At 47.2% G+C, this 25,809-nt stretch overlaps 1 protein-coding gene across 3 annotated transcripts in view; it reads right to left on the bottom strand.

Annotated features, from left to right (window-relative positions):
* Positions 1-25,809, bottom strand: part of FBXL2 (F-box and leucine rich repeat protein 2) — a 43,344-nt gene that overhangs the window by 2,756 nt on the left and 14,779 nt on the right. The window contains exons 3-13 of one of the 3 annotated variants that reach the window (XM_040964248.1): positions 11,169-11,223; positions 10,857-10,931; positions 7,663-7,757; positions 5,049-5,117; positions 4,843-4,938; positions 4,579-4,705; positions 4,356-4,430; positions 2,821-2,951; positions 1,682-1,742; positions 877-921; positions 378-434 (exon numbers count right to left, since the gene is read on the bottom strand). In XM_040964248.1, coding sequence (XP_040820182.1) covers positions 378-434; positions 877-921; positions 1,682-1,742; positions 2,821-2,951; positions 4,356-4,430; positions 4,579-4,705; positions 4,843-4,938; positions 5,049-5,117; positions 7,663-7,757; positions 10,857-10,931; positions 11,169-11,223 — 886 coding nt within the window. The remainder of the gene's footprint in view (positions 1-377; positions 435-876; positions 922-1,681; positions 1,743-2,820; positions 2,952-4,355; positions 4,431-4,578; positions 4,706-4,842; positions 4,939-5,048; positions 5,118-7,662; positions 7,758-10,856; positions 10,932-11,168; positions 11,224-25,809) is intronic. The other 2 variants (XM_040964265.1, XM_040964257.1) reach the window with 2 other exon arrangements.

Genomic DNA, 25,809 nt, shown 5'->3' with positions numbered 1-25,809 from the left:
AGGAGCTGAGGTCCCTAGGCAGCTGGGCACCAGCTCCTACCACATGCCAGCTGAGACAGAAAGAGACAGATTCTTACATGCCATGGGCGCATGGGCCTACAGCAGGACATCCCCTGGTGCCCAAGACGTGAGGGGCACTTAATCGGGCATTGTGGGAGCTTCAGTATGTCACCCTCCCTCTCCCCACCGTGCAGAAGCCAACAGGAAGTGCTAGTGGACATGCCTGGCCTGGGTGACCGTGCCCACCTTCACACCGCCTCAGCAGACGAACGTGCACGCGAGGGACGAGGACAGGGGTTCCCAGGACAGTGGCACCCTTACGGACGAGCGAGCCCAAGAACCGGGGGCCCCCAGAGCCGCACATGAAGCTCACTCACCAGCGCCTGCAGCTTAGGGCAGTGGACGGAGAGCTGGACGAGCGTGCTGTCGGTGATCTGTGGACAGTCGCATCATCAGGGTGGCTGGCTCCCTCGCTGGGCCTGCACCTCGCTCCCCTGCCCCTCCCACTGGGCCCAGGGGCAGCCAGCAAGAATCCCACCACTTTGTCCCCTCCTCTGGGGCCTACAGGGGACAAACTGGTAAAAGAGGAACCCCCAGGATTCCCTTCTCTGGAGTCAGCTTATCCCTGGGTGTCTATATTCTCCCCCCAACCTTCACCACACATAAACGGAGTCTATTTATCACTACTTTGTTGTATGATATAACAGACAACCTATGCTGCATCTCTTTGATGTAGTTTTCCCTGCTGACCAGGAACAGCCAAAAGTGTATACATCCCATGGCCAGGGTCTTCTGGGTCCCCAGGCCCACCACCTGAGGCCGGCTAGTCAGGTGCCACCCAGCTGTGCCAGGACCCCCAGGCCGGGACTCACTCACCAGGAGGCACTCCTCCAGATCCATCTTCTCCAACTCGTGGCAGTTCTGGAAGAGTCCATGAGACAGGCTCGCTGGACTGCAGGTGACACAGCGGCTGCCACTGCCCCTCAGAGTGTTGCCTTTACTCCACACCACGGGCACTGTGCCCTGCTGTACCAATGCTGCTCAGCATGTGCCCGCTGCCTTCTCCTGCCCTTGTATGGGTCAGCAGCCAAGGGGGGCCAGGGAGGATGACCCCCATGTGTCCAGGCTGAGGTGACTCATCCCTCGCTCCCAGGGCCTTGTGCCAGCAGGGAGCAGGTGTCTGCGAGACTGGTGAGAGGACAGGGCGAAAGACCCGGCAAGGTCCACGTCTTGCTTTGTCCCTCTCTTCTAGGGGCTCACCCTGATGCCAAGCGCAAGTCACCCTGAGTGCTAGTGCTGAACTACCAGTGTGGTTTCGTTCTTTAAAATCCATGCCTTGGGCCTTGTGCAGTAGCCTGGTAGCTAATGTCCTCGCCTGGTATGTGCTGGGATCCCGTATGGGCACCGGTTCTAATCCCAGTGGCTCCGCTTCCCATCTAGCTCCATGCTTGTGGCCTGGGAAAGCAGTCGAGGACAGCCCAAAGCCTTAGGTAGGACCCTGCACCCACATGGAGACCTGGAAGAAGCTCCTGGCTCCAGATCGGCTCAGCTCCAGCCATTGTGGCTGCTCAGGGAGTGAACCAGCAGATGGAAGATCTTTTTCTCTGTCTCTCCTCTGTAAATACGACTTTCCAATAAAATTAAACAAATCCTTAAAAAAGAAATAAAATTCATGCCTTACCCGAGCCAGGAGGGTGAAGCCTGCATCTGTTAGATGGGAGCACCGTGCAGCTTCTAGAATTCTAAAGGGGGAGAGGGGACACGCAGGGGAGCAAAGAGAGAGGACTGGTTACCAGCCCAAACCCTCCAGACACCAACCACAGCGTCTGGTCTGCTCCCTGATGGCCTCAGCTGCTGCTGCTGTCCCTGTCCTCCGTCCCTCCCACGATCCCCCCACGCACCAGCACACCAGGGCTGTTTTCAAAGCGACCTCAGTATCTGGTATCCTTTCCTCACTTACCAAGCCCCGTTCACCCCTAGTAGACGGGGAGACGGGGATCAACGCTCAGGAACTCGGGATCACAGGGCTGGCTGCCCGAGTGTCTCTGGGTTAGACATTCCCCTACAGCACTTCAACAATGTGGTAAGTACGAAGTAACTGCAACACAGCCTCTTGCTGTCCTCCACAGGGCTTCAGGATGCTGAGGCTGTTCCCAGCTTTGCCTCTTACCCATCACCAGTCATTTCCTCCCTCCAGTCTCTCTGGCTGCAAACCCGGCAAGCACCCCGGGACCTGCCTCCCCAAGAGCTGGGTCCCACGAGCTCGTGCTGACCGAGGGCTTCAGGCCCAGACAGGAGTCAGGAGAACTGCCCCGTGGTTGCTCCTGCTGTGCTGAGCTTTGGGACATTAACTGCCATTCATAGTGGATAAATGCAAATGTATTACACCAGTGACTCAGAAAGTAAATTATTGGTTCCGAGCCAACCCAACCCAACCCAACCCAACCCAATCTTTCTTCCCTCCAGGGGATGCAAACTCCAAGGGGGTGATTGTCATCTCCATTCCTTGTTTTGTCTGTCTAGTGGCAGATCTGGAGGCAGCCATGGTGAAACTGACCGTGCTGCCCTGCCCGTGCTGCCCTGCCCGCGCTGCCCTGCCCGCGGTCGGATCTACCTGGCCCTCTAAGCAGAACAGGTGGGCCAGTGTGTGACTGGCCAAGCACTAAAGCTCCGGGCTCCTTGGTGCCAGACAGCTTGCCCCCGCCACCGTCCCACCACAGGCCAACTGCTCACTTCTCCTCCACCGCACCACCGCCCCCTTGGCCTGCAGGTTGCCCGTCAAGCTCTGAGCCGCTGAGCACAGCAGCATGCGGTACTCACTGGAGACGTGGGCAGTTCAGGCCCAGGGCCATGAGTGAGGCGTCCGTGAGCTGGCCGCAGCCCGACAGGCACAGGGCCTGCAGCTGGTGGCAGCCCTGGCATAGCTGCACCACGCCATCGTCGGTAATGCGCTGCGGATAAAAGCACAGGTGTCGGCCGCCATCGACAGCTCTCCAGCCACGCTCCCTCCACCGAGTCAGGGAAGTGGGCGCAAGCCTCAAGATAACACAGCCTTATCCACCCACAGGCAACAGGAGTTAAAACTCCACTTCTTGGGCCCGGCGCGGTGGCGCAGTGGTTAAGGTCCTCGCCTTGCACACCTGGGATCCCATATGGGCACTAGTTCTAATCCCGGCAGCCCCGCTTCCCTTCCAGCTCCCCACTTGTGGCCTGGGAAAGCAGTCGAGGACAGCCCAAAGCTTTGGGACCCTGCACCCGCGTGGGAGACCCGGAAGAGGCTCCTGGCTTCGGATCGGCATAGCATCGGCCGTTGCGCTCACTTGGGGAGTGAATCATCAGATGGAAGATCTTCCTCTCTGTCTCTCCTCTCTGTATATCTGCCTTTCCAATAAAAAAGTAATAAAAATAAATCTTAAAAAAAAAAACTCCACTTCTCTCTCACCCTGAAATCACCTAAACAGATGAGGAGTTGACCTTTATTTTTGTTTTGTTTCAGGAAAAAATTCATAAACTTATGCTAGAAGATCAGCCTGACTCCTAAAGCAAATGAGATGTTCCTAGTCAAGTGCCACGTTAACAGTTGGTTCATTTGTTTTAATACAGATGAATGTTGTAAATATTCACTATATAAATCGCACAGGCTTTCCTCAAATGCCTTCGAGAATTAGAAATAGTAAATAAATTACTACATGGCGGAAATGCACCATGCCATCTCCACTGAACTCCAAGGGGCCAGTGCTGCTCCAAGGCCCCACGTGTGCAGCGTTCCGGCCCTAAGGACAAGCTTAGCCCAGAATGTGACAGTTGTGGCTCCCAGGGCCTGCCAGGGCACCCCTGGACTCGGTGCACAGGCAGCAGCTGGGAGCAGCATCCCCTGGGCTGCCCGGGGTTCACAGCGCCCTGCGGACAATGCCGCTCACTCTTGCACATGTGTTCGAGGTACTGGCAACCCCGTCCTGAGACAACATGAGGGGCGCCACCACCCCCAAGTTTATAAAAAATAAATAAATAAACAGGCAGTGAGATTTTGGCCGTGCAGCTGTGCAGGTCTGACGACCAAGCAAACAGCTGGGTCCACTGCCTTCCCTTGCCCCGTCTCTGCCCTCTGCCCACAAGCCCAGCACCTGACTCTCAGGGCATCCTCTGAAGTGTGGGCCAGGACTTGCCGCTCTCCTAACGCTGCACCCCCACCCGTGCCAACCCAGGACTGGGAGGCAAGGGAGTGGCCAGTGGCCATGTGCCAGTCGCCTCTGCTGCCTGAGGGGGCCCCCCGTAGGCTCCCCGGGGTTGGGGTGGAAGTGGGAATGTGGGGGGACCAGGGTGGCAACCCAGGGCTCTCAGAGGCAGACACTCACGGAGCAGGACTGTAAGTTGAGGCTCGCGAGCTCCGGGCAGTAATTCTGAATGTGTCTCAGAGCTTCGTCTTCTAACTAAGCGGAGAGACAAACAAAACAAAACAGAAAACCCCACCAAAAAAACCCAGGAGCAACAAAAGCGGAAGGAGCCGGGTGAGCGGGCCAGTGGGCAGCAGGGTCCCCCCCAGGCAGGAGAGGTGCCCTCCCGGTTAGGCTCCCACACCTGTGTGCAGCCCCGCAGGAGCAGCGCCTTCAGGCCCCGGCAGCCTCGCACCAGCGCCTCGATGCCGTCCTTGGTGATCTGGTCACACCACGAGAGGTTCAGGTACTCCAGGCTTCGGCAGCCCTCACTGCCACGAAAGAAGGGAAGCGAAAGCCTCGCATACGGCTCGGGGCTCCGTTCCAGCTCCGAGCTCGGGGTGCTCAGAGCGGGGGCGGAAAGGGGCATGCTCTGGGGGGTGGGGGGACCCACACCGGCCACCCTTACCTGATCCCCTTTAAGGAACCGTTCGTGATGGACACACACGAGGTCAGATCCAGATGCTTCAGCTTGGAACAGAACCTGCTAAGGCTGTAACACGTGCTGGGGAAGAGCAGGTGCCCTAAAGACATTTTCAACCACGTCTCTCTCTCCCTTTCTCCCCCCCGCCCCCTCACGGCCACTGGATTTTCAGACTCACGCTCGTGACTTACCTGTCGGTGATTTTTGTGCACCCATTGAGGTTTAAGTGTTCAATGTTTCGACAGTTCTGTGCAAAGGTCCTAGATGGGAAAAGTGGTTGTTTTGTTTAAATGAAAAAACAACCCTTGCAACTTTCCCAGTGGCCACCAGAGGGCATGCGTGACCCCTCGCGCTCGGAACCAGGCGCGCCCCAAAGTTTGGTTCCCCTGCAAGACAGATAAGTTATTCCTCACTGGGGGATTGAAGATTTCTCTGCACACCCCTCCTAAAACTGTTCTGCACCTCAACTGTTGACATATGTCTTGTTGGAGTTATAAGCCAGTCTAGACTACCCGAAAAACTGCCAGGTTCAGCAAAATTATGCCTCAACACTATAAACTGCTAGTTACTAAAATGAAAATAGACACAAAACAGCTGAATAGAACCCTATAGCCATTTTAAGGTGTATAGAATCCGGTTGTATCTAAACCAAAATTTAAATGTCAATGAAGAAGTCACAGGATGTGGTTAAGAACTTGCATTTTTTTTTTTTTTAACATATTGGTTACTCAATACCATGTCAATTAATTCCACAACGTGGTAAATTGTCGCTGATGTTATGTTGGGGCTTTTAATTGATCAGGATGACACTCTGCCGGCTCTACCTTCAGACCAGAGATGGTCTCCCCAAGAAACCGTTGAATTTATCTGGACAATAAGATGCTGGACTCTATGCTTGGTATGTGCTAGCAATGAAAGAATCTCAACTGAATTTGAACTGTAACACTGCAACAAGGTGGAGGAATCCACCGTGGGGAGAGGGTATGGGGAAGGGTGGGGGGAATCCCAGAGCCTATGAAACTGTTACATAATGCAGTGTAATTAATTAAAAAAAAATAATAATTTTCTAAAAAAAAAAACAAAACAAAAAACTTGCAACTTTCCCGGTGGCCACTAGAGGGCATGTGTGACCATTCACGCATGCCCCAAAGTTTGGTTCCTCTGCAAGACAGATGAGCTAGTCTTCCTTACAGGGCGGATTGTGACAGGGGAGCTAGGATCGCTGCTGCCACCTGCTGTTCAAGAGAGCACAGTGCTGCTGGTCAGGGACCACACTTGGAGAAGCAAACCTTTGGGTGGACTGTCAACCAACCCTCCTTCACACACCTATCTCTACAGAAACACGTCGGTTTGAAATGAAGGGGTGAGCCTTTCTTGTCCTGTGCCATGATGTCACTCAGCTCCCCCAAAGTCTCCCAGGAGAACTCACTCATCTCTCGCCCTGGTAGGACTTGGTGGTTGCTCAGGCAGCAGTAAGACTCCCGCGTTGGCTGGCAGGGACTAAGCTAAGTCTCAGTGGCCGTTGCCTCGGTGGGAACAAAACATTTAACAGCCTGCACTGCCCACTCGCTGCTTAGCACAGTCCACAGGACCAGCTCTGGACCCCTGCATTTTATCAGATCGAGTCCTGCCTCAGGGCATCTTACTGCCTCCTTCAGAGACAAGGGGAAGAAGATCTCACCCAGCAGGCTCACTGGCGAGAAGATATATATATATATAGATATATATATATAGATTTATCCATTTTTATTGGAAAGTCAGATATACAGAGTGGAAGAGAGACAGAGAGGAAGATCTTCCATCCACTGATTCACTCCCCAAGTGGTCGCCAATGGCCAGAGCTGCACAGATCCAAAGCCAGGAGCCAGGAGCCTCTTCTGGGTTTCCCACATGGGTGCAGGGTCCCAAGACTTTGTGCCGTCCTCGACTACTTCCCCAGGCCACAAGCAAGGAGTTGGATGGGAAGCGGGCTGCCAGCATATGAACCGGCATCCATTTGAGATTCTGGAGCGTGCAAGGCAAGGACTTTAGCCGATGGGCCACCACTAGGCTACTGTGCCGGGCCCCATTCCATACGTTCTTATGGTCTGTGATTGGTGCACAGTGGGGTAGTCTTCAGGTCTACAAGAACACAACATCTCTTCCAGGCAGCGTGTCCTGCTTTAGCCAACCTCTGACACAATATAGAGGCCAGAAGGCTACAAACCTGACAGTTTTAATTGTGTCCGTCTCTGAAAACCCCTCAAGGTGTGTGTCCTTAGTGGTGGTCCGGCAACAGTTCCAATACGTAATGACTTGCCGGAAGAAGTGAGCAAGGATTTGGTTGAACAGGGTAGACTATTGCTAACTATAATAAAACGAACATAATATGCACATCGCATTATGAGTAAGCAAAATTCAGACTCACACAAGGAAAATCTTTTTAAAACCACTTAGCATAGTTTATGTTAAATTTTAGCTGACGCTACGAGGGGGAAACTTGGAAAGATGGCAATGTGGAGGAATAGGAGAGAGGCGAACATATTGCCGAGTGTGTCAGTTCACGTGACGCCCACGACACAGGGGGACGGCAACGGCCGTGCTGCGCTGTGCAGGACACAGCCAGCGGCCTCAGCCAGGAGGGGCAATCTGTCCTCTCGCTAGGGCGGCGGCGCTGGGACTCCCACCCAGGCCTGCTGCGCCCAAGTCATGGCGCTCTCACTGCTGTCAGGGAGAGCATCTGACGGGAGGAGCGCATCCGATCCGCCTGGTTTCCTCTGGCGAGGCGCCAGCCAGAGCAAGTCCCCGCGTGAGCGTCCGACTTACTTCAAGGCCGAGTCCCCGACACCGATGCAGCCCCGCAAGCTCAGCTTCCTGAGGAACCCACCGCACCGCTTCGAGATGTTTTCCACCACTCGGCCCTCGGAACAAGAGTCGGACAAAGCACATTCTTTTCAGGTTACTTCCCCAACAGCGAGACGACGTGACATTTAGGCGTCAAATGCAGGTTTCCGATATAACAGAAGAGATGGTGCAATGTGCCCCAGCATCTCAGTTCTAGCCCTCGTGCATCGAGGACATGCAAGCATTGGAGGCTGTTTGCTTCCACTGAGGGTTTGCCACACGGGTTATAGAGCCCTAAGCCGTCTGTCTTCTGCTGCTTTCCAAGGCACAAGGGTGGGCAGACGGAACTTGAACTGGAGCTCGCAGGCAATGCCAGCATCACGGGCGGAGGCTTAACGCACTCTGACACACTACCAGGCCTGCTTCATACTTACGTAGGTACTGCCTAGGTTTATTATTATTATTATTATTGGAAGCAAAAAATGAAGTCAACCATAGATCTTTGTCAACAAGGGAAAAAAATCATGACTTAGAAATCCAACATAAACATTTAAATACTTAAATTAAAAAAGGAAGGAAACTCTAGGCCTGCATGGACCTCAGTAAGCAACTAGATGTCTGAATTAGAGACGACAGGAGAGCCGGATGGGACTCTGGGCTCCTGGTTCCGACCTGGGGCAGCCCCGGCTCCGCCAGGCATCTGGGGACTGAGCCAGCTGATGGAAGGTTTGTGTCTTTCAAATAAAATAAAAGCCTGGTTTGTGTCCTGGCACCTCCTGGAGGAGACTTACCACTTCACTCATGATTCAACCCGTTCTCAAAATGTAAGCCCAAGGGAAAAACTTGAGGGTAGCAAACTAGACTGAAGCGCCATTTCTCTATGTAACTATCAAACCACAAACTGGTGGATCTCTCTCTCCATAGACAGATATGGAGATACATATGTATATATAAAAGCGATGGTAGATACATTCTTTAAGATTTATTTGTATTTTTATTGAAAATTCAGATATACAGAGAGGAGGAGAGACAGAGAGAGGAAGATCGTCCGTCCACTGATTCACTCCCCAAGTGGCCTCAACAGCTGGAGCTGAGCTGATTTAAAGTCAGGAGCCAGGAGCCTCTTCCACGTCTCCCAGGCTGGGTGCTTCGGGCCATCTTCAACTGCTTTCTCAGGCTATAAGCAGGCAACTAGATGGGAAGTGGGGTCACCAGGACATATGGGATCCCAGCGCGTGCAAGGCAAGGACTTTAGCCATTATGCTACCATGCTGGGCCCGATATATTCGTAAGTATTCCTCAGATATGCATAGACAGCAGTGAGCTAAAAGTTGGCAGCTGGAATTCTGTAAATACATAAAGTAAAAGGTAATGAAGGTACTTGAAGAAGTGATACTTATTTTAAACACTGAAGTAAAACAATTCTCAAGGGGGGGTCTTCTAAAAAGATGTGTAGTTTGGGTCCCGGTGCGATAGCATAGTGGTTGAAGTCCTCACCTTGTATGCACCGGGACCCAATATGCGCACTAGTTCTAATCCTGGCGGCCCCACTTCCCATCCAGCTCCCTGCCTGTGGCCTGGGAAAGCAGTCGAGGACGGCCCAAAGCCTTGGGACCCTGCTCCTGTGTGGGAGACCTGGAAGAGCTCCTGGCTCCTGGCTCCTGCCTTCAGACTGGCTCAGCTCCAGCCCTTGTGGCCGCCTGGGGAGTGAACCATTGGACGGCAGATCTTCTGTCTCTCCTCTCTGTATATGTGAAGTTTAAGGTTACTTAAGGAGTTTCATTTTCCGTTGGCTCCTCAACGCTGGCCTGCTCACTGGGTCACGGCCGCAGCCACTGCCATCACGTGCCTGAGTCTGTACAGAGCACTGAAGAGCACCCAGGCCTGGGACCACTGGTGAGGCCAGGAGCTTGAGCTTACCCTCCCAGGACAGCCCTGAGGTCCCTGGCTGCTGCCAAGCTCCGAGCACCGGACATGAGAGGATGGAAGGGTTTGCCAGCACAACTGTGGGGGCGTCTGTGCTCGGCCCCACTTCCTGTGGGCTCTGCCTGGCCGGAGTGGGATGGGAACCAGAGATGCCAGCAGTGAGAACCCAGGACTCCCCACCCGGCCCTGGTGCTCTGATGACACTGCCTTACTAACACAGCACTCTCAAACTTTCATTCTTTTCTCCATTTCAAAAAGACAACAAACATACACCTTAGTTAAAAAAAAAAAAAACAATTACTGGTTACCATCGAGTCGATAATAAATTCTGAAATTTGAAGCACCTCAAACAAGCACTCCAAGCACGGACTGCCTGTCCAATGGTGAGCACTCCTCTTTGTCACGTCAGAAATGTGACGTTTAATAGCAAAGATGTTTTAGTCAACTTTGCCAGTTTTCAGATAACTATGACAGGATCCTGGGAATACACAAGGCTTTAAACATACCCTCTTCTTCATTTTTGTCATAACCGGCCGGAATCACTCATAGAGTTCTGTGGCCACAATGGGCCACTTCAGATCACCACATTCCCTGCAGGGCCAGCGTCTTGGTTATTTCTGCTTTCTTGGTATCAAATTCGAACCATCCTCTCCTCTCCTGGGGTTGCAGCACTGAGCCAGGAGTGCCCCTGCTTGGACTTTTTGGCTTCAGGCCCTCCATCCCTCAAGCCTTTAGACAATGGTCCATCTGGGTACAGAAGTGCCGGAGGGCGGCTCGGGCTGCAGGTGCAGCAGGAGGTCCCCAGTGCAGACAGAGCGGAGCGGAGTGGGATACACTGGGTGTGCTGGCTAAAAGGAAGCTATGGGCAGCAGCACAGGAAGGGGCTCACGCCTCGGCAGCCTGGTCTGTGACCCGTGAGCTGTGCGGTGGCTGTCCCTTCTAGGGTGGTTGATGGCATACCCTGCAAGGCAGCCAGGGGCAGGACAGCCAGAGGCCACGGAAGGAGGCTTTCAAAAGCTGAGTGGCACAATTCATGATCAGGGGCCAAAGTCATCTGAAACTGACACTGGATGGACGATAAATGCAAGCAGAAAAATGCCTTGATCTACGCAAATACCTTCCAGGCCTTCCTCCCTCTTCTCCACACTTGTGCTGCCCTAATACAACTAAATGAAAAACAAAAAGACAGGAAAGAGTTGACTCCTGATTTAACAAAACTCTTCCGTAAACACTGTAGCCAACAAGCTTACCTCCACATCTGTTTGGAAGTTAAAAAGATCTATTCTTTGCCAGTTGCTTCCATCCAGGGCTAAGATGTTCCAAGCCTAGGAGGTGGAAGGCAAAAAGAGGGGTTGAAATCACCGACACACATTGTCTGAGGGCCTTAAGAGTCTTGGCCCAACTTTGATCCCTCCACATTTTCTTCTTGATGTGCATGAAAACAAATTCTCAAATGCAGAGTTATGATAGCGTTGTGATACAAAGACAGGAGCTTTTCATTTGGAACTCAGCCCCACTCTAATAAAACTGGATAGTTACCAAAAACCTGGAGCATACCCTACCTTGGAAATCTGTGCACACCGACATAAAGTTACTATATCCAGGAAGGAAAATATTCTAGAAAGAAAGATGGAAAAACACAAGAGTGAGCAGGTGTGAACATTTTTTAGAACGACTGTAACTCAAAAAAATAAAATCTGAAGAGCCATCTCAGTGTTGTTGTTGTTGTTTTTAAGATTTTTCAATGTCCAATACACAAGTGCAGTGTAATTTTAAATCACTCCTGCAGAACAGGAAACGTTAGCATGCTTGCATCTGGTTGGATGCACTGCAAACTCTCCTGAAACACAACTCAGGAACATGTTCTTTCCTTGGCTCTAAGAAATGGACATGAGAAAGCAGATCACCCCTAGTTTCACCCCAGGGTGCTGGGCCTGGGGATGCGGTGCTGGGTGTGCCATGCAAACTCAGCTGCTTGAGCCACAGATAACATGCCCCCCCCCAAAAGCACAGGGGCAGTACCCAATTTATGTATTTGTTCACCTGGTGGCATTCAACATTTAGTAAGCTCGGTTTTACTTAAGATGCCAAGAAGTCATTGAAGAAGCAAGAAAGACAAGCTGATGGAAATGTGGCTGGCAGGTGTACGGTCTGCTGGCAGCAGGGGCGGCCAGCGTTCTGTGGCGAGGGAGCAGCTGAGGGCAGCACAGTGGGCAGACAGCAGCGGGTGACCCTGCGTGCTGTGCAGTGACAGCTGAACCCAAGGAGGCCAGAGATTTCCTTACAGCTCCGTCTCGGGGGTTCTGGGAGGTGAGTATGAGAGTGCAGGCGTGTGTGCCGGCGGCGGTGGGGGGAGCGGGGAAGAGATGGGATGGCAAACCGCCATCAAAAAAGTTCCTCGAAACCCTCCCGAGGTACCCGTCGGTGCTGAGCTAATCAAGTGGTGAGTGGGAAGAACAGGACTGTAATGAGACTGTAGGAAGCACCGTCCCCCACAAGCAGCACTGCGGGGCCAGCGCGATGGTGCAGGGTCCTCTAGCGCGCGGTCCCAGGCAAGCAAAGGACAGAGCAGACTGACTAAGGGACGCACTGACTTCTCAGACTCAGCGGATCTGTGCAGGAAGCAGCTGAAAAGTGCGCAGTTTATTATAAACGTTAAACATTTTTTTCAGTGTATTAACACACCCACACTGCCTCTACAGCTTATTCAACTCCCAGGCTGGCTGGCCTGTCTGCCTCCCAGAGCCGTGCTCCGTATCTTTGTCTACTTCAGCCACAACTGTCACTTCTCAAAACTCCAAGTAGCAAATACAAAACTCTGTGGGTTCTTAAGCAGAAGCTGAAGGGCTCACAGGTGGGCAGTGGGTTAAGTAGCTGTCTACAGTGCTGTCATCCTTCACGGGAGCTGGTTCAAGTCCCGGCTGCTCCACTGCAGATCCGATTCTCTGCTAATGCGCCTGGGAAAGCAGTGGCAGATGGCCCAAAAGCTTTGGCTCCTGTATCCATGTGGGAGACCCGGAAGAAGCTTCTGGCTTTAACCTGGTGCAGCCTTAGCAGTTGCGAACATTTGGGGAGTGAAACAGCACGTGAGAGGTCTCTTTACTTCTCTCTTTTCTGTACCTCCTTCAAATACATACTTCATCATACTCTGAGAAATCATAATATTGATAATGAAAATGGCATTATATACTCACTTATACGTTGATCATTTTTAAAATGTTTTTAATACATGATGCTCATTCAAGGGCCACACAGGATCAGGAGTTATGCACTGTTCATTGTACCTATTTCACAGGAAATGGCACTGAGCCCAGAGAGGTTAAACCTCCTGCCCCAGCCACGCATACGGTGAGGGAGGGGTCAGGAGTTAAAGCCTGGTGGTCCGGGTACAGACCCCAAGTCCGAGACCACTGCCTGTGCATGTACTACCCTGGAAACTACCACGGAAGTGTTTTCCGCTCAGGATTGAGCTAGATGCTATTTCCACAACTGTGAATACCAGATAAGGCGGTTTTCATGGAGTGAACACACTGCCTGGAAAACACTAAAATGATACCAAGTGAAGCAGGATGTTCAAACATGGAGACCCACAGGAGCCAGCGGGGGAAACAGAAACCTATATTTATTTAATTTAATTAATTTAATCTAAGTGATGTATGGTTATTGAATGCAAATGTAGGTTACCTGAAATACATTACTTCCTTCTTGTCCTCACCATTCAAGCTGAATTTGCATCAGTTGATACTCCCGACTGTCAAACCAAGACCCAAGTCACCCCCCAACTCAGGATTCAGCGGACGAAGTTAATGCCCTCAAAGACGAAGCCTGGGGTACCACCGCTAGACTCAGAGATAACCGGACGGGCAGGAAACCATCTGGCTGCTCCACAAAGTCTTCTTGGAAATTGGTTTATGCCTCAACTACCATAATCTTGCTTCGATGATGCTCGCGCTGCATCGAGAACCTGATTACGCATATACACGAGGTTATACGTACTGTGGGAATCTCATTGTTCTACCAGTCTTTGTACTAATATGAGTTAGCTATGAATCTTTGAATCTTTCTAGTAAGTCTCAGTTATCTCCAACTACGTTCTTCTTCCTCAAGATTCTCTTTGGGAACAGGTGTTTTATCCAGTGGTCCTTAATTAAATCCAATGTTTGTGTCCATATTTCATATCAGATTATCTGGATTTCCTTCCTGGCTCTGGCTACTGCCACTGTGAGGAAGTGGTGCTAGCTAAGTAACCAGACCCTCTTTTTTTTGGTAAAGATTCATCAATTTCCATTGGAAAGTCAGATATAAAAAGAGGAGACAGACAGAGAGGAAGATCTTCTGTCTGATGACTCAGTCCCCAAGCAACCACATCGGCTGGAGCTGAGCCAATCCAAAGCCAGGAGCCAGGAGCTTCCTCTAGGTCTCCCACGCAAGTGCAGGGTCCCAAGACAGTTTCGCTGGAATTCCACCTTTGACTTGTAAATACAGATGCACACTGCATCGTATCTTCACATCTGTATATGACAGTCCCTACTACACAGTTACTATAATCCCCTTAAATGAAAAACCATAAAGCAAAACCAACAAAGGAAAGAAAATAGAACATTTACAACAACATGAAGTAAAGTAACATGCTGCTGAATGACCAATGTGTCTCTGAAGAAATGAAAATCAAAGACCTTCCTGAAGTAAATGATGCTACTGTGTGACGTGTGAGTCAGTGAGGAAATTAATAAGAAAAGCAAAAACTTTGTTTTGAATGCATGAAAATAAAAACAAGAATATCAAAACCCCTGAGATGTAGCAAAAAACAGTGTTGAAAAGCTACCGATCTTGCATTTTGCAAGTACATTATCATTACTGAACCAATATTGAAACGTTAACTACTAGTTCATGCTTTGAATTACACAGTTTGTTTTGTGTAATTTGTCCCACAGAGCAGGTGCAATCCTCATCCAACAAACAAAATGATAGGGTGATAGGGCTTAGTTCTTTTCTACAGTATTAGCCTGGAATGTAAATGGATGAAATTCACCAACCAAAAGACGTAGATCGGATGATCAGATTAAAAAAAGATCCTGACTCGACAACACGCTGTTTCCCAGAAACTCACTTCACAAAGACACGCAGACTAAAAGTGAGGAGGTAGAAAAAAAAGATACAGGGGAACCAAAGGCAAGCAGCTGTGGCCAGCCTGATATCGAATAAAACCGTTTGAATAAAAAACTGTAAACAGAGACGGAGGTTATATTTTGATAAAAGATTCAACAATAAGATATCACAGTTGTAAATACATACACACCCAACACAAAACCACCCAAATATAGATGGTAAGCACTCCAATGCAGTAACAGTGGATGACTTTAATTCCCCATTCTCAGCAAGGGACAGATCATTCAGACAGAAGGTCAATGAAGATACATCGGAATTGAATGGTACTGTCGAGTAAATGGACCTAACAGGCCATTTATAGAACATTTCATCCAACAGCTGCAAAATACACATTTTCTTATCAGCATATGGAATATTTTTCCAGGACAGGCTACCCAACATGCTACAAATCAGGTCAGCAAATTGAAAAAGTCTGAAATCATCCCACACATCTTCTCTAACCAATACTCATGTCTCCTTGAACGTTAGATATGATATTGAATGATCAAGGGGTCATTGAAGAAATTCAAAAGGAAACCAAAAACTTTCTTGAAACAGATGAGAACTGAAATACATCAAAACCTGTGGGATATGGCAGAGGCAGCAGAATGAAGCAAGGTTATAGCATTAAATGCTTACATTAAAAAAAGAGAATTGTTGCAAAGATCCAACACTGCATCTTGAACTCTTAGAAAAGAAAAAAACTTTACTTGGCAGGCGTCAAGAAATGGTAAGTATTAGAGCAGAAATAAATGAAACAAACTAAAAACCCCGTGGATCAACACAACAAAGGTGGTTGTTTTTTCAGAAGCTAAATATCTAGACGGACCTTTGACCAGATTAAGGAAAAAGAAGAGAAAACTCAAATAAGTAAAATTAGAGATGAAAAAGGAAGCATTAAAACTGACACCACTGGTCCACAAAGCATCATAGGAAGAAGTGTATGCTAACGAACTGGAAAACCTCAGGAAATGGAGAATTTCCTGGGCTCACATAACTCACCAAGACTAAATCAAAAAGATATAGACAACCTGAACAGACTCATGACAAGCAATGAAACTGAAACCAAAGTCTTCCACCAAGGACAAGTTCAGGACCTGATGCCTTTACTTCATACTGAAATCCATCAGACAAAGGCGACGTCACTCTAAATGCGCATCGAACTATTCCAAAATACTGAGCAGGATGGAACTCTGCCAAACTTTTTTTTTTTAAATAAATCCAGCATTACTTAAATGTTAAAACTAAAAGACAAACACAGAAAAACCACAAACCCACATCCCTCATAACATAGATGAAAAGATTTAACAAGATACTAGGAAACCGAATCCAAAACCACATAAAAAATTCATACATCAGGATTGAGTGGGATTTATCTGAGAATTTCAAGGGTGGTTAAAAATATGCAAATCAATGAATGTCAGAAATCACATCCATTGAATTAAAAACAAAAAACCCATGGTTATCCCAACACACGTAGAGAAAGGATTAGAAAAGGTTCAATACCCCCGGCCTGGCGCCGTAGCCTAGTGGCTCAAGTCTCTGTCTTGCACTGCTGGGATCCCATACGGGTGTTGGTTCATATCCCAACTGCTCCATTTCCCGTCCAGCTCCCTGCTTGTGGCAGGGAGAGCAGTCGAGCACGGCCCAAAGCCTTGAGAGCCTGTACCCACTTGGGAGATCCAGAAGAAGCTCCTGGCTCCTGGCTTTGGATTGGCTCAGCTCTGGCCATTGTATCTACATGAGTGAATCAGTGGATAGATGATCTTTCTCTGTTTCTCCTTCTCTGTAAAAATATGACTCTCCAATAAAGTAAATAAATAAAACTTCAAAAAACATTTCAACATCTCTTCATGATAAAAAGAAAAATCCCTTCACAAATTCGATATAGAAAGAATACGCCTCAGAGACCATGGTCAATATCACCGTGCCATATGGGGAAAGCTGAAAGAATTCCCTCAGATGTGGAACAAGAAGGTCCAATCTCCCTGCTCTCCGTGTTTTCATTCATCAAAATTATCCATGTTTGCAGAAAACACAACGTTGCATATGGACAGACCTAAACATTTTACCCAAAATCTGTTAGAATTGATAAACCAGTTTTATAAAGTTAAAGGTTACAAGATAAACACACAGAAGCAGTAGCTTTCTAATACACTAAAGATGAACTTAGACTTAAGAGAAACCAAGGAAGAAACCACATTGACAAGAACCACGAAAAATATTCAGAAACAAATTCCACCACAGAATGAAAATTATTAAGTGTTGATTAAAGAAATTATCCAAGACAATGTATTTCTGGCCCATGACTGGAAGAATCAGTATGATTAAAATATCTATACGACCTAAAGAAATCCACACTAAATGCAACCCTCACCGAAATAGCAATGGCATTTTTCACAGAATTAGAAAAAATGCTAAATATTCATACGGAATCACAAGATTCAGAATACCCAAAACAATCCCGAATAAGAATCGTCAAGCTGGAGGCATCACAACAGTTGACGTCAGAATATTAGAAAGCTTGGCAAATGAAGCAGCCTGGTACCGGCACACAACCTGATACGCAGGTCAGTGTCCAGAAATTAATCCACGCACACACAGCTAACTGCGTTTTAACGAAAGTGCTCGGGCCATTCAGTGGAGTTAGGATCATCTCTCCCACAAATGCTGCCGGTGAAACTGGAAGTACACACGCAGAAGAATGACGTAGGAGCGTACCTCTCACCATATACAAAAATCATTAAAGGCCTAAATTTAGGTCTAGAGACTATGAGGTTTGTGAAAGAAAATATTGGAGAAACACCCAAGACAGTATTGAAGAGGATGACTTCTTGGGTAAGGCCCCTACGCACAGGCAACAAAAGCAGAACTAAACAAACGGGATTATGTCAAACTCAGGAGTTTTGCACAGCAAAGGGCACCACTCAACAGAGAGAAGAGACACCCAAGAGAATGGGAAAAGATACCTGTAAATCACCGATCCAGTAAAGGATTAATATACAAAATAGATTAGCGACTTTAAAAAAACTCAACAGAAAGCCAACCGATCCAGATGAGAAGTGGACAAAGGACTTCAAGACAGTTGTCAAGAGAATACAAACTGAGTCAACAAATATATGAAAAAAATTGTTCAACATGACTGGTCATCCGGGAAATGCGAATCAGAACCACAATGAGGTGTCGTGTCACCTCTGTCAGAACCGCTACAATCCAAGGCAGAGAGTAATAAACGCCCGCGGAAGGTGGAGAAAGCGGGCCGCGCTGTCAGCAGGAATGGAAATGTGGCCGCTGCAGGAAACAGTGTGATTTCTTTAAACAACTAGAAATGGACTTGCCACGTGGTTCAGCAATCCCTCTCCTGGACATGGACCCGAAAGACTTCAACACAATGGATCAAGGGGACACCTGTGCCATCATGCTTACGGCAGCACCGTCCACAACAGCCAGAGTTCAAAATCAACCAAGGGGTGATGACTGGATGGACATGGTATATGTACACAATGCGATATTATTTTAGTGATAAAAATTTAAATGCTATAATTTACAGCAAAAAGGATTCAAGAACATCATACTGAGTGAAATAAGCCAGATTCAAAAAAAAAAAAAAAAACCCTCATGGTCACTTTTATATATAGGAGTCAAAATTTAAAGATGTTTCAGTCTCACTGAAAATAGCAATAAAACTTCCTTTTATAACTTTGTCAAAGCAATGGTTAAGAATATTATACAGGGGGCCCGGCGGCATGGCCTAGCAGCTAAACTCCTCGCCTTGAACACACCTGGGATCCCATATGGGTGCCAGTTCTAATCCCAGCAGCTCCACTTCCCATCCAGCTCCCTGCTTGTGGCCTGCAAAAGCAGTAGAGGATGGCCCAAAGCCTTGGGACCCTGTGTCCATGTGGGAAACCCGGAAGAGGTTTCTGGCTCCTGGCTTCGGATCAGTGCAGCACAAGCTGTTGCGGTCCCTTGGGGACTGAATCAACAGACGGAAGCTCTTTCTCTCTGTGTCTCTCCTCTCTGTATATCTGCCTTTCCAATAAAAAGAAAATAATTCTTTAAAAAATTATACTACTGTAGTTTTTATGATGATGTCATTAGTTTAACACATGGGTGAAATAGTAATTTTTCTATTTAATTGTTTATAACTACTTCCTGTGCACCCACTAAACTAAGGTCTTTTGTTTTTTACTTGTCAAACTTACTCAGTGGAATATTAAACCTTATACTATGGTGTATAATTAGAAAGAGAGAGAAAGGGAGGGATAGGGAGGGAGGATGGAGGAGGAATGCCATTGTGTTGTCAGAATTGTATCTAGTCCATTAAATATTAATTAAAGCTTAAACAAAAGGAGAAGGAAGGGAAAGGCGCGAGAGATGAATGCCATTGTGTCCTCAGAATTTTATATAGAATCTATTAAAAATTAAGACACTAAAAGCACTCTCTCTAAAAAGAATTCTACTTCAGTATTTTTTCTTTTGCTTAACTAACTAGAGAGGAAGAGAGGGAGGGAGGAGCGAGGGAACCTCAGTGAGTGTGCACTGTATCTACCGGCCCACTTCCCGAATCGCCACCACGGTCCCTTGCTGAGAGCCCAAACCGGGAGTGAGGAATTCAGCCCAGGCCTCCCACGCGGGCTACACCTGAGCCATCACCTGTTGCATTGGCAGGAAACTGGAGTGGGGTGAAGAGGTGGGTCTTGAATCCAGCTATTATGATATGAGATATGGTTATGGCTTAATTCTTGGTCCAAAAGTCCATCCCTCCTTTTGGGGGGCGGGGCAGGGACAGAATGCTAACATAAATGGAATTGTTTTAAATCCTAGTAGTCCACTGGTATCTAGGAAAGCGACTAACGTATGTGTTTTAGAATCGCACCCTGCAATTGTGCCGCGATTGCTCATTAGCTGCGGGTCTTTGCGGTTCTTGAGAAACGAGTTTGTCAGTCCTGCGTGTTCTCACATTCGGCCTCGACTGACCGAGCTCCCGTTAATGAGCTTCAACATCCCTTCATCTTCATCCTTTGTGAATTGGCTGTTGGATCTGTAACATGAGTCAGGTCCAGACTCGATGCTTGGTTGAGCAAGAGTTTTTTCCTAAATGATAGGAATCTCACCAAGAAGCAAGTGTTTAGTTCTTTATCTTTTGGTGAATAAGCAATCTTGAAGCCCGGTGCGTAGACCTATTAATTTGTTTAGTGTTATAAACCATGCCATCCTTCTTCAATAGTCTTTCAATAAAGACAGCCCTTACCTGGTATGAGTTGGCTTCGTGGTTGGAAGCGTGTACAAAAACAGACAACCAAAATGCTTCTTTATCAAAATGGCCCATTTTTGACCAGTGGGAAGCCTCTTTGAGTTGGATTCTGCCTACTTGTGACATGATTCTTTTATTTGTCTTCTAAAGAAAGATATTCCAGTTCCACCTTTGAAATGCTGCCGAAGCCTAGACTCGGATCTCTCTCCAAAAGCCCTGGTTTCTTTTTGTGGAAAACCGAACTCTGAGGTCACAATGATGGCACATGGATCATATCCAGAAGTTATTTTCAGCATTCAAATCTTCAATATTCACAAACATGAGTTTTTTGGGGTTACAGCATATGTCCATTAAAATAGACAAACCCTAGGAGTAAAATCCTCAAATGAAAACATCTTTTTCTTTTTTTTCGCTAATTCTGAATTTTCCCGTGATCATTATTTACACAGTTGAGAGGGATGCGTGCCCGTGTGGGTCTCTGATCAGTTAGGGAATGTTCAGGGACTGAGTAAGGTGGGTAGGACAAATGTTTCAGGGTTTTTTTGTTTTGTTTTGTTTTCCTCTCTCTTGTGTCTGCAGGGGAGGACGGGAAGGGGGCAAAACCCTTGATTCTATATAAGACCTCAGAAGTTAGCAGAATACACACCCCTAGAGAAAAACACTATTATTTTATTACCATAGATAATTCGCTAGATAAATCAATTACCATAGGTTAATTCAATTAGAAACCATTATGTGGTCTTCTCCTTTCACTTCCACTCCCTTGAGACTCATCCCTGTGGTTACATTGTTCTACTGGCGCTGTGGTGTTCCATTAACAAACACAAGACTGTTTTTTTTTTTTAAAGATCTATTTTATTTTTATTGGAAAGGCGGATATACAGAGAGGAGGAGAGACAGAGAGGAAGATCTTCCGTCCACCGATGATTCACTCCCCAAGTGAGCCCAACGGCCGATACGAAGTCCCGTGCCTGCAAGGCAAGGACCTTAACCACTGCGCCATCGCGCCGGGCCCCCACAATACTGTTAATTTTGTGCTGTCTCTAGTTTGGTGCTGTTACGGAAACTGCTTTGCATATTCTTACGCACACTTCCTAGATGCTGAAAATCTTTTATAACAAATGGGAAATTGTGAGCAAACTCAAGGCATATTGAACATAAAATACGGAGTATCTGGCTGGTTTTATCAGTTGCTTAGAGAAAGACGGCAGCGAATTTGCACCTTGCAACAGATCTGTTCACGTAGCTGCTATTTCTCTGGAATTTATAAATGTGGTGTTTCTCAAAAACATGTTCTGTGGTGCTAGAAATGTTGTTTTGGACATCAGTCCATGTAAAAGCCTCTGTCACATCTTTCCCCAGACAGACACACAATTTTTCAAAAGTTTCCAGAAAAATACCAACATCTTCTCAACCACTAATTTGCATCACTAATTTGCATTGAGCAAACAGTGAGAACACTACCAGTTGCTCTTTAGTGGTGCTGTTTTTTGTTTGTTTTTAAGATTTGTATTGGAGGGCCCGGCGCGGTGGCGCAAGTGGTTAAGTCCTCGCCTTGCACGCCCGGGATCCCACATGGGCGCCGGTTCTAATCCCGGCAGCCCCGCTTCCCTTCCAGCTCCCTGCCTGTGGCCTGGGAAAGCAGCAGAGGACGGCCCAAAGCTTTGGGAACCTGCACCCGCGTGGGAGACCCGGAGACCCGGAAGAGGCTCCTGGCTTCGGATCGGCATAGTATCGACCCGTTGCGGCTCACTTGGGGAGTGAATCATCGGATGGAAGATCTTCCTCTCTGTATCTCCTCTCTGTATATCCACCTTTCCAATAAAAAATAATAAAAATAAATCTTTAAAAAAAAAAAAAAAGATTTGTATTGGAAAGGCAGATTTACAGACACAAGGAGAGGCAGAAGACAGATCTTCCGTCTGCTGGTTCACTCCCCACAATGGCCGGAGCTGAGCCGATCTTGCAGGTTTCCCACATGGATGCAGGGTCCCAAGGCTTTGGATGGGAAGTGGAGCAGCCAGGAGATGAAATGGTGCCCTTTGTGCAACTGTGCCTGGCCCAAGAGCCCTAGATTCTTCCAAGAACTTTCAACTTGGAATAATGTCTCCAAAGATGAAATTGAAGGCTTAATTTTTTGTTTGCTTTTGCTTATCTTTCATGGAAATGAAAGATGAAATTGTTTCTAAAGCCTGTTTTCATATACTAAGGTATCTGAGCGAATGTCAAAGATATGGATGCATTCTTTAAGCAAATATTAAATTTGAAGTTTCTTAGAATTGGTTCTTCACTGCTCTTGAACAGGAAAATAAAACAACCTTGAGTTTCATTAAGGTTTTTTTTAAGGGCATCTTATAAATATTTATGTTTTCTCCAATCACTGGAATGAGGAAATGCTGGGATGAAATCACCAGTTCTCTACCTTCCATCAGAACTATGGGATGCAGGGGCCCAGTGTTGTGGTACAGTGGGTTAATCCACCACCTGTGATATTGGTCTCTCAAATGGGCACACAATTCTTGCCTCGGCTGTTCCATTTTCAATCTGGGCCCCTGCTAATGCATTTGGGAAAGTAGTGGGGGATCCAGATGAAGCTTCTGGCTCCTGATTTCAGCATGGCCTGCCTTCCATGTGGGGAATAAGCCAGTGAAAGGAAAAGCTTTCTCCCCTTGTTTCAGTAACTCTTACAATTACATAAGCCTTTTTTTAAAAAAAAAAGTCCATGATGCAAATATTCACATTTTCTAAAAGGACATGAGCAAAATCCTACACTAGTGAACACTGACTATTGGCTAGGAAGTACTTAACTCTTCAGAAAATGTTTTAAGTATAAACACTGCTGTCTATCCATCCATCCATCTTTCCTTCCACCTGCCGGGTCACTCCCTAGATGCCTGCAGCAGCCAGGGCTGCACCATGCCAAGAATCAATACTTGAATCAGGAGTCCCCATATGGACTGCAGGAGCCCCCCACAATGCATCAGTGGGAAGCAGAGGTGCCAGGCCTGGCAGTCTGGGATGCGGGCACACCAAGTGGCAGCCCAACATGCTGTGCCACAATGCTCACCCCCAAACTTGCATATTTTCAAGAGATGCTAAAGCTGAGTGAATTAGTTCATTTTTCTTAACTTTTCATTTCAGAGGTTTCAAACTTACAATACAAAATTGACGAAGAAGTACAAACAGTTCCCTTATACCCCACTTCCCAGCTTCCTCTGTTGTAAGCGTATTCGTAGTATTCGTATAATACATTTGTCACAATTAATGAATCTCACCCAGCTTTACCTGATTTAGTCCCAACTTCCTGTACCACATTATTAAAATTTACAGTGATTATTTCTGGGACAGAATACGCTTTTATGGCTAGGTTGTTTAGTCTACTAAGTCTTCAACAAAGGTTTTATCATAAATGTTGAACACTGAATAGTATGTAAAATAAAGCAAACCATAAAAGCAAATTAGCCAGGTCCTAAAGAAATATGTTTCAAAACACATTTTAACAAGAAGAATATATTCAAGGCAAAAAAAATTAATGTCTCCACACAAAGGCAGGTGCATTCAATAATGCTGAATTCATTTTAGCCATAATGCAAATGATCTTAAAGGAGTCATAACTGAACTCCTAGAAGCAGGAAGATTTGGTTTATATATAAAAATAGAAGTCAAAATAGTGATGGGAAATAGGAATTCTTCCAAAGTTAGACAACAGCACCACGGGACCAGAGAGAGAAAATTTTCAAACTCAACATCGGAAAGAGAATTCAAGCAGAATGTATTCTGAAGAGCAAATCAAATTTACTAGAACGAACGCAGTGCATAACTCTCCGCCTTTAATAAAAGTCACCTGAGAATAGTGCATTTGGTAAGAGGACAAGAGCCTGGAATGAGCAGACGGGCACTGCTCTGAACAAGGGTGCTTCGGAACAAGCCACTGGTAACAAGGAGGCGGGGAGATGCCCACAGCCCCTTGGAGAGAAGACTGCTGTAGCAGCACAAGAACAGCAACTTCTGCAAATCTGTCCATCCAAGATCCTAAGCCACCCCAGCACCGTGTGACGCGCCTAGTCAGCAGGAAAGCCTGGGTATAGCCCTGTGGTCCTTATTTCCATAGCAACATTGATGTACTCAGCTAGATCTGTACCAACACACTGAATACAACCAAGGAGGCTGTGGAATGAGTTGAAGGACACAGAAGGGCTTACGTTGTACTTTTTTAAAAAAATTTTTTTAAATTGGAAAGTGAGAGGAGGAGAGACAGAGAGGAAGATCTTCCATCCACTGATTCACTCCCCAAATGACCGCAATGGCCAGAGCTGAGCTGATCGGAAGCCAGGAGCCAGGAGCCTCTTCTGGGTCTCCCATGCGGGTGCAGAGTTCTAAGGCTTTGGGCCGTCCTTGACTGCTTTCCTAGGCCACAAGCAGGAGGCTGGATGGGAAGCAGGGTTGTTGGGATATGAACTGGCATTCATATAGGATCCTGGCATGTGCAAGGTGAAGACTTTAGCCGCTAGGCTACTGCGCCGGACCCAACATCACCTTTCCCCTTATTCTTCCTTTGCTTTAACATAGCCACAATTCAGCTGTCAGCAAAACGTGATCATTCCAGAATGTTTTCTCCAGCGGCTGGCCACAAGCACGGTCTACCTTGCTTGTCTTTCTGGTTTCTGCATGACCTTGTCTTACATCTTAAATCTTGTCAGTAAAACCTCCTCAAAAGTCTTCCTCACGTTATACAGGCTTATATGGCCACTCCACCACAAGGGGGCTCCCAAACTTGCTAAAGTTTGTGCTGAACCGTTACTGTATCCATTTTGTAAAATCCATGAGCAACACAGATGACTCCGGTTACAGTCCTTTACCTGAGACCGTGACATTTTGAAGCATCTAAAGGCAAACTTAGAAAAATTCTCTCGTTTCACTAGATCCATGGTCTGCAGACACTGAGGTTTATGCCAGAAACTGCCCGTTGAATTCACATTCTCTTCTTCCTAGGCATGGACCTGCATTGCATATTTCAGCCTCTCTTTAGGATCCATGCAGCCCTGGAACTTCGACTAGCCACAGAAAGTGAATCAGCTGGAGGGAGGCTATGGTTGATGACAGCAAAGCTTCCTTCAGTTAGATCTCCAACGAGTCCAGGAGGGAGGGTTGACCAGCTGACCTTTCCCTATAGCCAATCCTGAGTTGAACAATTAAGTGAAATTTCAGTTGTGGTACATATGCCACACCAGACTACCTTACTCATCCCAGTACATGAAATGGGTATTTGAAATGGGATGCTATAAAGAAAAAAATGTCTAAAATGTGCTATCTACCCCTGATACCACAGGGATCGTGTGTTAGAAACTTCTTAGACTGTGAAAATGTGGAGGGCACACAAGACTGTACAACAGACACAGGAAATGGGTTGGAAAGGATCAAACTGCTAGTGAATAAGGGTTTCTTTCTTGCCTATGAGAGTCCATAGGAAGAACTTGCTGAATTGCAAACAGAAGGGAAGAAAGAATACAGATATAGGGCCTCAGGCAGCTGAAAATGCCCAGTACTTCTAAACACCATATGTAGAAAACAGGACTGAAAAGCATGTTGAGCTACTGCATCAAGCAGAACAGCTAAGAAATGTAGCAAAGATCAGATTCAAGTTGTCTCTTTCCACACCTATGGTTTCAGACACACACCACTGTCAACAGAGGCCTGGGAATTGAGAAGCAAAAATTAAATAACAAACAAGAGGAAACGTTTGGTGCAGTGGTTAAGTTGTTGCATGGAACACTGCCATCCCCACATCAGAACACCTG

This window comes from Ochotona curzoniae, unplaced genomic scaffold (genome assembly GCF_017591425.1).
Source record: "Ochotona curzoniae isolate NIBS_2020 unplaced genomic scaffold, NIBS_Ocur_1.0 contig_1302, whole genome shotgun sequence".
Classification (NCBI taxonomy): domain Eukaryota; kingdom Metazoa; phylum Chordata; class Mammalia; order Lagomorpha; family Ochotonidae; genus Ochotona; species Ochotona curzoniae.
The sequence above is the reverse complement of the archived record's forward strand: the minus strand, read 5'-3'. Positions and strand labels throughout refer to the sequence as shown.